The sequence below is a fragment of the Ovis aries genome, chromosome 8 (assembly GCF_016772045.2).
Source record: "Ovis aries strain OAR_USU_Benz2616 breed Rambouillet chromosome 8, ARS-UI_Ramb_v3.0, whole genome shotgun sequence".
NCBI classification, from domain to species: domain Eukaryota; kingdom Metazoa; phylum Chordata; class Mammalia; order Artiodactyla; family Bovidae; genus Ovis; species Ovis aries.
In genome coordinates this window covers 2,507,357-2,524,861 of record NC_056061.1, presented here as the reverse complement: position 1 = coordinate 2,524,861, position 17,505 = coordinate 2,507,357, and the positions used below count along the sequence as shown (strand labels likewise).

General features: G+C 35.4%; 1 protein-coding gene across 8 annotated transcripts in view; it reads right to left on the bottom strand.

Annotated features, from left to right (window-relative positions):
• Positions 1 to 17,505, bottom strand: part of SENP6 (SUMO specific peptidase 6) — a 131,536-nt gene that overhangs the window by 39,718 nt on the left and 74,313 nt on the right. For 7 of the 8 annotated variants that reach the window (XM_027972290.3, XM_042253153.2, XM_027972291.3 and 4 more), the window contains 2 exons: positions 9,685 to 9,833; positions 4,709 to 5,096 (listed from right to left, as the gene is read on the bottom strand). In XM_027972290.3, the coding sequence (XP_027828091.1) occupies positions 4,709 to 5,096; positions 9,685 to 9,833 (537 nt within the window). Of the gene's footprint in view, positions 1 to 4,708; positions 5,097 to 6,759; positions 6,979 to 9,684; positions 9,834 to 17,505 lie in introns of those variants that run through there. The other variant, XM_027972292.3, reaches the window with a different exon arrangement.

Here is a 17,505-nt window from a genome sequence, read left to right as displayed (position 1 = left end):
CAAATGTAAAATTAATTCTACAACTCACCACAATCACCCACACAGAAATATAGACAAGTTACAACATTTACATGTTTATCATGAGGTCTATTTCAGAGTTCCAGAAAGTCTTAGGTATGAAGAGAATTTGCATACAAATTATTCATAAAATAGCATGCATTTTAAAAGTCTGTAAGACTGCATGTGATCAAATAATTTTTATCTCACACAAGAAATCACTAATATCATTACTAGTCTTTGAGAGAACTTGAACCAGTGCCTGAAAGTGAAAGTCACTCAGTAGTGTCTGATTCTTTGTGACCCCATGGACTATACAGTCCATGGCATTCTCTAGGCCAGAATATTGGAGTGGGTAGCCTTTCCCTTCTCTAGGGGATCTTCCCAACCCAGGGACCAAACCCAGGTCTCCTGCATTGCAGGTGAATTTTTTACCAGCTGAGCCACAATTACTGGACCAATGCCTAATATGCAGCAAATCTTACTGAGTAAATGAACATGGGTAAGACATTACATGAAGGTAATTTGCTCTTATACCACGTACTTATTAGTGAATCTTTTCAAACTCATCTCTCTATCAAATTCTGCAGAGCCAGCATACTGCACTTGAGTCAAAATCCAAACTCCTTACTCTGGTTCATAGAAGTATGCAATTTGGACCCAGGCTACTTTCTCATATTACTTCATTTTTTCCTCCAGCTTGTTTCTATCTAACTGTAATTCTCCTAACACTTTTGCACTTTTGTCATCAAATAATTGGTTTAAATACCACTTTTTGATTAACTACCCAATCTGAAGTAAGCACATAGGTACTTGCTTATTCACATCGACTAATTTAAATTTCTGTTGTCTTTTGCTGTGGATGTACACTTACTCATTTGTTTCTCCCCACTAAAATAAAGTATAAAGAACAAGAATATTGCTTTTATTTACTGCTATATTTCCAGTGTCCAAAATACTATCTGGTAAAGAAAGTCATGTGTTGAAGAATGTAAAAACTTGTAGGAGCCATTCTGTTTTTCCCTATCATATATCATAAACATAAATGCTTAGTTATTATTTATGAGTCATATCACAAGTCCCAGAGAGGAATCACCCCCAGCATCACACCATTCATCTTTTTAATTTTGCTATCCAGTCTCAAATGTTTTTCAGAAGTGATATTTTTATTAACAGAAAATGTAACAGGCCAGATTAGAAGGCTCAAGACCCTAGTTTTCAAGTCAGTTTACACACACTTGAAAGTTAAGAGTCTTGCCACTTACTAGTCATTTGCCTCAGTTTATCCTCTGTGATATAGGGGACAACAAAGTCTTAGGAACAAATGATTTAATGTACAAAGGATTTATTAGCATAGTACCTGATGTATAAAAGCTTAAGAAAACTTCATAACTGCTTATATTGTTTATGAAGAGCTACACAGAAGCACATATTCAACAATAAGCCTAGTGTTCAATCTACAGTCATTTTTTTGTGCTTAAGGAACATTAAAACTTCTACACCTTGCTCTATCAGAAACTTATTTTAAAGCTCCAATGCTGCAACAGATAGAACAGTTCTTGTTTTATTAAGTTAAGGTAAATGAGGGTTGTACTCAATGTCACCATAATTACAAAGCAAATAGGGAGAAAGTATGCAAAGACGATAATAGTTACAAGAGCTGTTCTTATAACTGCTTTAATTCTCTACAAAACATGGAATATAGTCTATATAAGTATATACCTAAGATTCTGCATCAGAGTCTGCTTTGAACTAAATTCTGTCCCTTTTAAATCCACATACTGAAGCCCTAATCCCCAAAGTGGCTATATGTGGAAACAGGGCATATAGAGAGATAATAAAGGTTACATGGTCTTAAAGGTGAAGCCTCATCTGATAGGACTGGTGTCACAGGAAAAAGAGATGCCAGAGATCTCTCTCCCTCTCTGTGAGCACAAAAGGAAGGGCATGTAAAGACACATTAAGAAGGTGGCTGTCTGCAAGCCTGGAAGAGAGGCCTCCACCTGACACCAATCCTGATGGCACCTTAATCTTGGACTTCCAGCATCCAGAACTGTAAGACAATAAATTTAAGCCCACTCAGTCTGTGTTATTCTGTTATGGCAAGCTAAGCAGACTAATACTGGTCTTTGCATTTACATTGCAAACTTGTTCCCACAGAAATCAGGCTATCTTCTTTCTCACCGCATTCTAGGCAGTGTTCAAAATGTCTTTATCAAGTAACTTTTCCACCTACCTATCTAAAATTCTATGATCTAAAACTGCAAGTTTCTTCACTGTGACACTTGTCACTCTCCATTTCCCAGAACTGCTTCACTTCTCTACCCAGAACTTATCACTGCTTGAGACACTGTACATTTTATTATTGGACCACCAAGGACAGAACAAAAGCTTCATAATAATAAATCATTTTAATAGGAACACAAATTTAAGAATGATAAAGTAAACAAAAGAGACCTTGAAACCACAAAAATCATTAAAAAAAATCTAAACTCCAACAGCCTATATGTACATAACAATGAGAAGCCTTAAGCATCGATTGCCTCATTTATAGAAGAGTGTTGCATTAGTAACTACCTCACAGGATTGTAAAAACCAAACTAAACTGGTTAGTATATAAACTTTTATAAGCAGGACCAATAAGCATGTAATAAATATCTTAAAACAGAAAATTTTTTTCTATATACATTACTGAGAAACATGGTTTTTAATTTTTCTGGAGGGGAGGGAAACAAAATTAGGCTTTATGGTTTTAATTCATAGTAAACTGCTTAAGGCACCTCAAAACCACATAGATTCACTTTGTTTTTTTTACTTACTAACTCAGTCTTACTAACTTTCAGTTCCCCTCATCCTGGAAATCTCAGCAAGCTGAGTTTCCAGCATGGAAGTCTGGCTCAGAATAATACCCAGTAATTGCCTATTAAGTTTTAGAGTTCTACTTATATCTTATGGTAAAATTTTACATAACAACCCCACCATTAGGAAATATTCAAATGATATTAACATATTTAATATTGCATTGGTATAACACGAAAATGTGTCATAAAATATTCATATTCAATATAGACATCCTCATAACATCATAACAGAGTGTTGGCTTGACAGCTATTATACAGAAATTCCTTTACAAATCAAGCTCTTTCGGAAAATAAGCTAATATACTGGTAAAGGTTAAGGTTTCTTACTTTGAATTAAAATAGGACTTGATACATTTTTGAGGTTGAAAAACTTCTTGATTTTATCCCTTTTATAAGGTGGAGCTTTTCTCTCTGTGAGAGAGTAGGCGGGTATCATTATGAACTAACTGTGATATATTTAACATATTTCAATACATAGTAGCTATGGTTCCTTTTGTGGCCCAAGCAGATTCAGTCTTGGTTACGGAGTGAAGCCTTTTCATTTTAGCTGTGTGCTTCTGACATGACCTTAGCTATTTGTGACTGTTTCCACGCTTCCTGATACAACTCAGTGATTGAGATTTATCTCACACATTTGTGTTCCAGATCTAGAGTCAGCCATTTCTCTGAAGAGCTCTGATTATTTTTAGTGGTAAATGGTATTAGAAACACAGATATGGGATATGGGAACTAAAGTTGTTTTTATACAAGGTTTGCTTACTGTTTCCAGGCATATTTCATGGGTAAAGCTAAGAGATACTTTCTATTCAATAGAAAATATTGATATATAATAAGTTCCAGTATTATCTTCAATTCAAATTCAAAGTTAGTTATTTTTACTTCTTTGATTTTGGTTTTGTATTCCTTTTCTCCAATACTGAACATCTGGTTTCTGGAGACAGTAATATAATTGCTGGCTTGTTTTTATCAATATGTATTTAAAAACAGCAATATTATTATTAATAAAACTACTGAATCCAGTTAGGACTTCTCTGGAGTTTTATTTAAACATTAAGGATGTACAGCCACAATATTATTTTAATTTAAATTAATTTGAGATAATTCTGTGCATTCAAGCCACCAACAAGGTATATAAATTCTCCTACCCATCACAAATAAAGAGTAGCATACTATAAACTCTGATCTGCACCTTGCTTTAATTCATTTGATAAAATAGCTTAAAAATCATTCTATACAATATTAAGTTTCCCCCCCTTTCCAGCTACCTACACTAAAGTTTATTTAATCAGTCTATGACTGTTTCCAATCTTATGCTATTTATTACAAAAAGGACTGTATTTCATATACATACACATATGTACATGTGACTAAAGACAGGAAAAGGATTTAGAGGAGGAACAACAGTAGTAAGGGAGTGAATTTTCAGAGTCCTTTCTTTTGTCCAATGCTTTACTGAGCTATGCTAGGCACTTCATGTTATTTTTAAATTTACTCCCTCAATAACACTATCAGGCAGGAAATATATCCACTTAGAGATCAGCGAGATTAAAGTAACTGGGTCAAAGTTAGAAAGTTGGTCCTAACTGGCAACTGACCTAAGACTAGGGCCAAGATCTATGCTCTTTTTTTAAAAAACTACTTAAAATGGATACGGTAAGGACAAAGTCTAAGTCAGTTATTATTTTTCAATTACATAGGCAGTTTTAATAATCTACCCCAAAAGCATGTCATATAATGATACAAAAACCTTTTAAAACTACACTTCAGGAATATGCTCATGCTCACATTAAAAATATATGTGAAAAATATTAGACCCATATAAGCAATACTAAAGAGAGTAAAATACTTACTTGGATCATTTAGGTCTGACAGGCTTGTTTTCCTTTCTTTCAGGTTTGTGATTTTGGCTACTTTTGCCCTAGACAGAATGACTTTTCCATTAGTATGTAAATAATTCTGTCCACTCTCATCACAACTCACAATAATATCAATTGGAATCTTTCCCACACTGTTGCCATAAAACTTCTTGGCTGGTAATATCGTGTTTTGTGACTTCTGTCCTCCAGAATTCTGGTGAGTTGATGTTCTTAATGATAATCCAGCAGAGTCATTCAAGGTTACAGTTTGTCTGCAGTTTCTCTGCAAATCCTTAGAAAAATGAATACCACAACTTTGGCATTTGGTCTGATTTTCTTTTTCTTTCCCACATTTTGGACAAAATCCACACTGTTTAGAAACCTTAAAATCCAAAAGAAAGAAAGGAAAAAAAAAAAGACTGGCATTTTATTTCAACATCATGGAACGACAACAATAATCTCAAAATTAATCTCCTGTTTCTCATCACCATCACTATGGCTACCAAAAAATCCTGAATGTTACTTGGGATTTAGCATCACAACACTGGAAGGAATTTTCGAAACCATCTAGTCCAGTAGTCTTCAAATCAGAGTATGTATATTCCTCAAGGGCTACATAAAGATTTTCTAAGGCATACAGGGCATAAATAATCTTAAGGTAAATCAATATTTAGATGTTCAAGTCATACATATAACCCTTCCAAAAACTGGTCTGATTATGCTTATGTCAAAGTATCACCTGCCACAAATGTTCTCATACTTTAAAAAAAAAAAAAAAAGAATGCTAAATCCAACTTCCATTCGAAATATTAAAATGGTACATGGCCTTAGGGTATAAAAACCACCAAACCAAACAGAAAGATAATGTTACATGCTGGAAAAATGAATTGATTCTAAGTTCTGGTTAAGACAATCTTTTACAAGGTAATTTATTTCTAAATTATCAGCGCTACAAAAATAGTTCAAGGAAGGCCCAATCTAGGCCTCTTACAATTATGATACCATTAAAAAAGCTTTTTTGACAGTAGAGTATCATATGATTTTGAAGCCTATAATGTAGAAGGAGTTCAAGGTATTTGGTGACATTACTGTAACAAAGCTCTTTCCATACTCATGTACCTATTTGTGCGAACAAGGTTCTTCAGCACTTACATCTATAAGAAGGAAAACATGAATAGATGCTGAATCCAGTTTCAATATGTAACATAATATTCATCCATGGACATATAAAATAATTGAGAAAAATAGTCTGTAATTAAAAGATGCACCTCCAATAATTTTGCTTTTACATCAAACTTTGTATAAAATATATGGCTTTAATAATTATATACTATTAACAAGTGTATATTATTAATTTGGATGTCCCCAGATCCATATATGAGGAGACTGATCTAAACATTCTATTTTAAAAGGTAACTCCTTTTTACTGTGTCAACTATTACATCCTGTGTGACCTTTTAAATTCAGGATGAAAAATGCTAAATGTCAACTTAAGAATACATAAGAGGATAATATAGTCATTTAAAATTCTTATAGGTGACAGAAGACATCAAGTAGTTGCAGGACCAACAGATAGGTGGTAATTATATATGATTAAATATATAGAATTACATTTAAAAATCCACCAAACTGAATGCTTAAGTTCTATGCATTTTTACTTTAGGTAAATTTATGACTCAAAAATATGTACACAAACAAAAAAGGCCTATAAAGACCACTACTCTAGACTTACCTGTTTGCTGTAAAGATGAAAAAAACTGACAGAGAAATTGCTAACTTTGCCCAACTGACCATGACAAAGCTGTTCTAAGATACCAGGTTACCTACTCGAGGGTCTACCCCAGACAACAAAAAGGGATGGAATTTGTTACCCAGATAACACAACGGAATGAAAACCAACCAGGGCAAAATTAAACTTAATAGGTAGAACTTCAGCTTGGCATATGTAGATTGTACTTTTTTTTTGCCCCTCTGCCAAGACATAAAGAATTCAATCATGCTATTCTGAATGCACATGTAATTAGATACAAAGGAGCAGTCCCTACCTGCATACTACCCGATGATGAAACATCTAACCCCCTCACTTTCATGATGAGCACAGATCTCCACATCTAGCTAGGTTTCAAACACATCCATTTACGTGCAAACTGGACCCTCATTTGTCACAGTGGAAGTCAGCTCTGTGTAAGCTAATTCTGTCTTTTACTAAGAAGAATCAAGGATATCATCAAGCTGGGTTCAGACTGGCTCCAATGCTTTAGTGTCTATAATAAAGGGTACATTTCAATAAAAAGAACCCTATGGAAAAACAATACTTTCACATATTTGCTTTTATAAAATTGATATTGAAACAGAAAAAGCACTTCCCTACTATTAAAAATTTTAATATTAAAATATAGAAGGAACTAGATCATAAGCTATTATCATATGCCATCCACAGGCTAAGAAACAGGTATCTCAGAACTGTTTGCAGGAATTAGGAACAAAATGCAGATCAGCTTAACAAAACATGGTATTACGATGTTCACGATAAAAACTAGAGATTAAGAATTTTATCAACCTAGTGATCAAAAAACTAGAATCTCAACATTATTCAATTATTTTTAGTAAAGTAGCAAATTTTCATAACAGTTTTATGTTAAATATAAATTCCTTCAGAAAACAAAGATTAATTAAAGTGTCATTTCCCCCCTCTTTGGTCAATGGAACACTTTAAATCCAGATCTCATTATCACATATTATCTGCCAGTCTATACACATTAATAATAATCTGTATACTTAATAAGAATAAGCATGTCTTTGATGAGACACCACTGAGACAATTTCATGTTTTGTTAAATATTCCGAACCTGTTATAATCTCATTAAATACCAAAGACTTCATTTTCTTACAAGCAGTATGTAATGTGAAATTTCACAGACTGTACATGGAAAGAAAAACCACTCATCTTGTTAAAAAATTTAAAATTACACAGACAGTGGCTACAATCTATTCTTTATCTCCACTAAGAAAAGAATAAGCGGCACAGAAGTAAAGAGTAAAAAGAAAGAAAATATATTTTCAAAGTTAAAAAAAAATTCTGAGGCTTTTAGCGGGCATGCCTAAGGAAGGAAGGATGGTGTGTGTGGGGGAAGCAGCTTTCTCCTTTTCCCCTCCTTTCCAGGGGTCCAGCAAAGGGCTAAGCAGTGTGGGTGATAACAGCAGAGCCCAAGCCAACCTTAGGCTTGTGTGCCAGAAGACTGGTCACAGAAAACTCAACTGAGCAAATACACTGGAGATAATGGCAGAGAGGTTTCTCAGTCAGAGAAGGGAGTTACAAAAGCATGCAAAGCACAAAAGGCTAAAATAAACACTGTGGTGTTGGACTAGAATTGGAGTTATTAATGTACACTCATGACTTTTAATATATACTAAATAGTAACACATATATACACAAATATTCCTAGTTCACTCTGCTGAGAGGGCCTACAAGTTTGACACCCAGTAGCAACAAGCACAACTATTGCCCAAATATCTTCCTTTCACTTATACAAACAATGACTCCTTGGAGAAATGCATGACTACAGAGCTGATACAGAGAAATACAAAGAAATCTAGACCACCTGGTTATACCAGAAAGCAGGTACTCAAATAATGATGGGGATACGTCAAAAAGAAAACAGCCAGCTTGAAGAACTTTCCATGGGCCAAATCTAGGGCAATTTGAGCATCAAACTGCTCAAACTGCTCAAATTGCTCAGCTGTGGAGAATAACCTTTCTGAGAAAAATAAGAATCTATGTCTCCATGCTGATAACAATAGAAACTATGGTAAATGTGAGATAAGAAAAAATTCTTATTAACAAGTAAGTATAGAAACACTAGGGAACTCCCAGGTGGCTCAGTGGTAAAGAATCTGCTTGCCAGTGCAGGAGATTTAAGTTAGATCCCTGGGTCGGAAAGAGTAGGAAATGGCAACTTGCTCCAATATTTCTGCCTGGAAAATTCCATGGACTGAGAAGCCTGGCAGGCTACAGTCCATAGAGTCACAGAGTCAGACATGTAATGAGTAACTGAGTACACAGAAATACCCATTAAAAACACCTACTAAAATACCTGGAAAACAAGACAGCAAAAGAGACACAGATGTATAGAACAGTCTTTTGGTGTCTTTTGGACTCTGTGGGAGAGGGAGAGGGTGGGATGATTTGGAAGAATGGCATTGAAACATGTATATCATATATGAAATGAAAAATAAAATAAATATAAAAAGAGAAAAAAAAAACCTAAAAATAAAATACCTGGAAAAATCTAGAAGAGTATATCTTAAACAAGATAAAAGTGAGTATCAGCAATAATGTCAAAATCAACATTATATACCTCCTGATATGATGCAATAAGATCATAGCATCACCTCTGAGGAATCTTGAAAAATACAGACATCATGAAGAACCTGCAGACCAATTCAACGTGAGGTACAAAATAAGTGGCCTATATTTCTTACAAATATCAAGGTTACGAATGACAAAGGAACATCAAGGAATTATTCCAGATTAAAGAAGACTGAAGATCACCACCACTCAGTCTAACATGATCCTGAACTGGATCCTGTTTCCATAAAGGACATGGTTAGAGAAAATGTGAATGGAGTTTGTGCATTAGATGATCATTCTGGATCCATGTTAATTAAACATTTTTGACAGTTGTACTCTGGTTATACATGAGAATTTTATTTAAAAAAAATTCTGATTGACAGCGATTATGTGAAGTATGGTGTAGGGAAGTATTCATATGTCTTTTCAAAAAGATATATATTCTGGATTTGTGACAGTTGAAAAATGATCTAATGAAGGCAGAAAAGTTTGCCAAAGTAACCTTTTCTAGTTCTCTCGCAGTCCTATTTGAAAAGATCACTACAATTTAATAAGTACTAAAAATAGTATTAATAAAAATACCAACTGATTAGCAGCAAAGAATAATTTCTCTACCCACCTCTAAATCAGTTAAACATTTTTTGGAAGCAGGAGACGGAGAAGGTGGGGTAGACTGATATGTACTACTGTGACGTTTCTGTGCAACTTTCCTTTTAATTTCAGACTCCAGGTGTGATTCAGACTCTTCTGTTTTTTTCATTATACGATCTAAAAAAAAAAAAGGGAGGGGGAAGTACTAAAATTAAGCTTTATAAATTTCTCATTTTTCACCATGAAAAAAATACTAACTCATATTGTCAAATGATGTTTTAGCTAAAAGAAACTAATGTTTCAATATGTACGAGAGAGAAAAATAGAACTTTAGGCCAGAGCCAGTAGCCATCTCCTGGTTGCTCGTCTGTCCTTCACCAGGATCACTTTCCACCTGCTCTACCGAGTACCATTTCCATCAAGTGTACCAATACTCTCTTCAGCTTGCTCTGTGCTGCTAAGGCAACAGAGCACCTTCTGCACTGAGTCACGCACACGGTTCTTTTTCCTACATTATTGTTCTTAGATCAGTAATGAGAAAAATATGAATTCAAATGTTGGGTACAACTGTTTCGATAAAGGAAAGTAATTCTCAATTTAATGGCTTTTTAGATTCAAGACACATGAAAGAGAATTCTCTTCATTATTTTTCAATGTAAAGTCAACCATTTTCATTTCTAATTAATTCATAATTAGAATTTTAAAATGATTTCACAAATTTCAAAAAGAACAATTTAAAATTCATTACAATTTGACTTCATCAGCAAAGAAAACTGAACATGTATCTAAATCAAAAGTTAATGAACCTATGCTGATGACTAATTCATGTTGTTGTATGGCAGAAACCAACACATTGTAAAGCAATTATCCTCCAAATAAAAGTAAAATGAAAAGGCATTAAAAGTTAATAAATCTAAAACAAAGGTGTTCTACCTGCATAATCCCAAGTATGTTAAATATTTCCATTTTCCTATCTTTAACATCCTCTAAAACTGTCTTAAGAAACCCATGCAATTATTGTTGCTTGGTACAATCACAGAGTTCTACCTCCTCAGCATTTGCTCAGTCAGAATACATTTATTTTCCTGGACACCAAAGCTAGAAATCTACGTAATCACTGACTTGTCCTAGTGAGTCCTTCCTCACAGTCAAGGGAATTCTACTACAGTCAAGGGTCTTAAACTCATTCCTTCCTCTCCAATTCCACTGCCACTATATTTCAGATGCTTAACTCCTGCCTAAATTGATCTCCCTCATTCCAATTTTGTTTGCTTCAAACCATTCTCCACTACTGCCGAAGTGATCTTTCAAATGATCTAATCATTCTAATGTTTAAAGTGTTAGTCACACAGTCATGTCAGACTCTTTGTGACCCCAAAGACTGTAGCCTGCCAGGATTCTCTCTATGGGATTTTCCAAGCAAGAATGCTGGAGTGGGTTGGCATTTCCTTCTCCCTAATGCTGAAAATCTTTCAATAATTTCAGTAGCTTAGGAAAAAAGTCTAAACCCCATATCTCGGCAAGGTGAAGTATGTATTGATATTCCAGTCTTAATTTTAAAGAGAAACAAAACCCTATACCTCAAAAGAAGTGCATTTCTTCAGGGTATTTTCTTTCTCACCCTCATATATATGTCATTCTCTTTGCAAGCAAAGTCCTCCCTATTTATCTAGTAAACTCAAACTATTCTTCATGAAGAAGCTACCTCTGGCCCACACTATGCATGATGAAGCACATCCTCAGAGCTTCCACAGCACTTTATCCATACTTCTATTAGCACTCATTTCATTCTCTGCTAATTATTTACACTGATCTGTTTCCTCCATTATACTGTCGGCTCTGAAAAAGTAGAAACAATGTTTTACTCATGTTTTCTCAGTGTTTAGAAACTGCACAAGGCAAGGGCTCAAAACAAGTTTACTGGGTTAATGAATCACATTACAAAACATCATATGACACAGGTTTTAGTAACAGATCTAGATATGTCAGGACTCAGCCAGGGAGAGGAAGGAAAAGCTGCTCCCAAGAACACCTTAGGTTACGGAGCAGCTGCTCCAGCCAGAGCATCCAGGTGTTAGTTATATTCCTATGAAAGCTAACATTGGTATGGCTTAAATGGATTAGATCAGATCTAAAAAGAAGTTTCCAAATAAATGAGTATTAAAGAACTACAATGTGGCACTAAGGAAAAGAAAAAAAAAAGGAGGCAGACAAGATATGGAATTCAGAAAATATACAGTTATCTGGAATACACAACCGATTACTGGCATAATTTAATTTACAGAGACAGCTATCTTAAAACATGGGACTTTTTTTCTCCTCCAACTTTTTTTGGTCTTACTAATTAAATTTTTGTATGTATACAAAACAGCTTTTTCCTTTTAAACATATTTTAGGAATCTCTGTAATCCCTACAAAATCTTTGCAAATCATTTTGCTCAAGTATGTCTCTGTATTGTTTTCCTGCCAGACCCTACTTAGAGAATGACATTTTAAAAACTATTATCATTTCAATCCAGATCATATAATCACACTCTTCTGTCCACTGCTGCTATCTCATCATGTCTCTGTCACATTTTTCTCTACCACATAATTAACAAGGGAGAAACGAGTGGCCCAAGCCCTGAAAGAAACAGGAAAAATTTTATTGATCATAGAGAGAAACAGTTATATATGCACATCTTTATCCACTCCTGTGTCGATGAGCATCCAGGATGCTTCCTGGCTACTGCCATCACAATGCTCTATCTATTGCTGCTCTGGCTATTACAATGCTCTGGCTAGTGCTGGCAGTGCTTCAATGAACACTGGCGCGCAGGGATCTTTTCAAACTGTGGTTTTCTCTGGGTATATGCTCAGGAGTGAGATAGGTAAGATCTTACGGGAGCTCTGTTTTTGGTCTTTTAGGGAAGCTCCATACTGTTCTCCACAGTGGCTGTACCAATTTACATTCCCACCAACAAGGTAGAAGGGTTCCTTTTTCTTCTTGACAAACATACACCACTATATATAGAACAGGTAACTAAATACACACACACATACCAGAAGAGAAACCCAGAACCAATATACAAAGTACCAAAAGAGCTAACGTTAAATAATCCAGTACTACGACTGGCTCACTAATTACTCTGAGAAAATTAATTCTGGAGAAACTAATTTTGGCAAATTAGATAAAAAAGAAACTGCTTTCCCAACTTAAAGATTTACACTATAAGATGGCATTTAAAATACTGCCTTCAATATTGTACTTAATCCTCATTTATGGCCTAACAAGCCCAATCCTGTAATCATTTCATGGGCCCAATTAAATAATGTGCTAGCAATCAGTAATTTCTCACCTGGAAATATAAGATGTTCATTTACACTGAACACCTAATGTTCATATGTTCCCCCCAAAGTTTATTTTACAATAGCTTATATATATATTAGTATATCCTTTTTCAGCTGGATTTTATCTGTAATATGGAAACTTCTGTATCATTGTTATTACAAAATGATTTCAAAGATTTTCATTAATTTTTAAGAAAACAAATTTTGGCCCCCCAAAAAAGACAATAGAGGAAAACAATTTTAAAATCTGACCCCTCCCTCAATCAAGATTATAGGGTACCAAAAGAAAGAGACAGAAACAGAAAGAACGACATACTTAGAAGTTTTAAGATGAAGCTTTGTCTTAAGGTAAACACAGCTAAGAAGATTATGATAATTCATGTGAAAATTAACTAGCTTCAAATTATAGCCAGAAACATAAAATGGCTAAATACTTAAAACTTGATGAGTATAAAAAAACAGCAAACCCCTAACAAGAGGCTCATGAAAGTTTTAGCAGCTGACTATGAAAGGTATTTCCAAACCCTCAAAGTACTCCAGGGAGATACTTAAGATAAAACCTATCCCCAATCCCACCACCTTTTAGGGATGAGAAGGTGAATAGAGTATTAATCCAAGACCACGCAAAACAAACACCAATATTAAGATGGGGCGCCATAAAACTCCTAAAAGAAAACATAAGCAGAACATTCTCTGCCATAAATCATACCAATGTTTTCTTAGGTCAGTCTCTCAAAGCAACAGAAATAAAAGCAAAAAATAAAAATAAAAAATAAACCAATGAGACCTAATCCAACTAACAAGCTTTTGCACAGCTAAAGAAACCATCAGCCAAACAAAGACAATCTATGAACTGGGAGAAATTATTTGCAGATGATGTGACCAAAAAGGGCTTAATTTCCCAAAATATATAAATAGCTCATGAAAAACAAACAACCTAATCAAAAAATAGGCAAAAGACGAAAACAGACATTTCTCCAAAGAAGACATACAAATGGACAACAGGTGCATGAAAAGATGCTCAACATTACTAATTACTAGAGATTATTAGAGAAGTGCAAATCAAAAGCTACAATGAGCCATCACCTCACACCAGTCAGAATCACCACTATCAAAAAATCTGCATTAAATGCTGGAGAGGATGTGGAGAAAAGAAAACCCTTCTGCACTGCTGGTGGGAATGTAAACTGATACAGCCATTATGAAGAACAGCATGGAGAGTGCTTTAAAAAAACAAACAAACTAGGAATAAACCTACCATATGACCCAGCAATCCCACCACTGGGCATACACCCTGAGAAAACTGTAATTCTAAAAGACATATGCACCCCAATGTTCACTGCAACACTATTTACAACTGCCAGGACATGGAAGCAACCTAGATGTCCATCCACACAAGAATGCATTAAGAAGACGTGATACATATATACAACAGAATATTACTCAGCCTTGAAAAAGAATAAATGTGTCAGTTCCAGTGAGGCAGATGAAACTAGAGCCTGTTATACAGAGTGAAATATGTCAGAAAGAGAAAACCAAATATATTTTAACACAGATACATGGAATCTAGAAAACTGCTATTGATGAACCTATTAGCAGGGAAGGAATGGAGATGCAGATGAAGAGAACGGACTTGTGGACACAGTGGGACGAATGGAGAAAGTAGCACTGACATACATACACTATCACATGTACAACAGATGGTTGGCGAGAAGCTGCTCTGTAACACAGGGAGCCCAGTCTGGTGCTCTGTGATGATTAGAGAGGCGGCACGGGACAAGCGGAGGGAGGCTCCGGAGGGAAGGGATATGTGTACAATCACGGCTGATTCGTGTTGCTGTATGGCAGAAACCAGTAATGTTGCAAAGCAAGTTTCTTAAAATTAAAAAATTTTAAATAAAACATTCTTTACAATAAAAAAAATCTACAATGAGGTATCACCCTATACCAGTCAGAATGGCCATCATGAAAACATCCAGCAACAATAAACGTTGGCGAGGGTGTGGAGAAAAGAAAACCCTCCTACACTGTTAGCAGGAATATAAATTAGTGCAGCCACTATGGAGAACAGTATGGAGTTCCTCAAAAAACTAAAACTATAACTACTATATGATCTAGCAATCCAGACAAAACTCTGGTTCAAAAAGACACATGCAGGCTTCTGGTTAAAGACGATGGAGTAGGACGTACTCCTCCTGCAAGGACACCGAAATAACAACTAGCTTTTGAACAACCACTGACAGGAGAACGCTGCTGCTGCTGCTAAGTCACTTCAGTCGTGCCCGACTGTGCGACCCCACAGATGGCAGGAGAACACTGGAACCCACCAAAAAAAATGTACCCCACATCCAAAGACCAAGGAGAAGCTGCAGCGAGACAGTAGGAGGGAGGCAATCATGATACAATCAAATCCCATACCTGCCAGTGGATGATGTACAAACTGGGGAACAATAATACCAAACAAGTTCTCCCACTATCGTCAAGGTTCTCAACTCCACATCAGGCTTCACAGCCTAGGGATCTGGAAAAGGACTGGGAATGCCCAGGGAGTATGAGCTTGAAGGCCAGTGGGATTTGACTACAGGACTTCCACAGGACTGGAGGAAACAGAGACTCCAGTCTTGGAGGGCACAGACAAAACCTTGCCCACACCAAGACCCAGAGAAAAAGAGCAGTGACCCCACAGGAGACTGAACCAAAACCCCCTGGTAGTGCTGAAGGGTCTCCTGTGGAGGCATGGGTTGGCAGAGTCGGAGACTCTTTGTGACCCCATGGGCTGTAGCCCACCATGCTCCTCTGTCCGTGGGGTTCTCCAGGCAAGAACACTGGAGTGGGGTGCCATGCTCTTCTCAGGGGATCTTCCTGACCCAGGGATCAAACCCATGACTCTTGCATCTCCTGCATTGGCAGGTGAGTTTTTACAACTAGTGCCACCTTTGTTGGATCATACATAATTACCTTAATCAGTAATTACCTTAAATGGATTAAATGTACCAATTAAAAGACACAGACAGGCTGTGTGGATGAAAACAAACACATGCATGCACTTCCACTTAGCACGTCACTCTGCTGGAACCCCCAAACTGCATGTCGTTATTTTCTGATGTTAGTTTACTCACATTCCCATTATGACTTGCAATTCTAATTATCTTTTATTTTTTTGTCTGGCTATTTCTTGTGAAAACTGATAAACATCTATTACTAATGTGCTTACGAAACTCTCTCACTCACTCAATACCACTGTATCATGATTGATCAACAGAAAAATAACAGAATTCTTAATACCCAAAGCTACTATTTAATAGAAAAGCCTGTCATTCCTTTTTAAAACCCAGACGCATATGAGAATCATCTTTGAATTAAAAAAAAAATACCAATGCCTGTTTTATTTTTTTCCAAAGCTCCAGATACGCTTCTAACGAGCAGCCATGTTTGAAAACAACTGGACTATATTATGATATTTTACTTTTACCTAGCTGGTTTCCTTTTTGCTATTTCATATTCAATGCTCTCATATCATTCACTTTATATTTTCCAATTTCTCCATCTCTTCTTTGATATTCTTTCTTATCAAGTGTAGCAGAAAGGCTTTTGTATACATACATACAAATAGCATGTATAATATATATATTTTAGAAAACTTACCAATTTTTGCCTAACTAAAAACCTTGCAATATTTTGATTCCACTTGTTTAATATGAAAAGAATGCTAGATTTATAATTAAAAAAATAAACAGGTATGCAACAAGAAATCAAAGGTGTACTGTATAGCACAAGTAACTATAGTCAGTATCTTGTAATAATCTATAATGGAAAATAATCTTAAAAATAATATATATGTATATGTATAACTGAATCACCTTGCTTTGCACCTGAAACATTGTAAGTCAACTCTACTTCAATAAAATATATATATTATGGATAAGAATAAATAAATAACTTATATTAAGACAAATTTAAAAAAATTACATGCACTCCAATGTTCAGAGCAACACTGTTTGGAATAGTCAAGACATGGATGCAAGCTAAATGTCCGTCAACAGATGAACGTGTAACAGACAGGCAGACAGGAATACCACCCCACCATAAAAAAGAAAGAAAGAAAGAATGCCATCTGTAGCAACATGGATGGACCTAGAGGTTATCATACTAAATGAAGTAAGTCAGACAGATTATCATATGACATCACACATCAATATATGTGGGATCTAAAGTATGATACAAATGAACTCAATTAAAAATACCAGAAACAGACTCACAGACAGAAAACAAAGGGGACAGGGGTGAGACAAATAAATTAGGAGTTAGGGATTAGCAGATACAAACTACTATATATAAAATAGACAAATGCCAAGATAAGGCCCTACTGTATAGCACAGAGAACTATATTCAACATCTTGTATTAATAATAATCTAGTGGAGAAGAATATGAAAAACAACGCATACTATACATATAACTGAATCATTCTGCTGTACACCAGAAACTAAAACTGTAAATCAACTATACTTTGATTAAAAA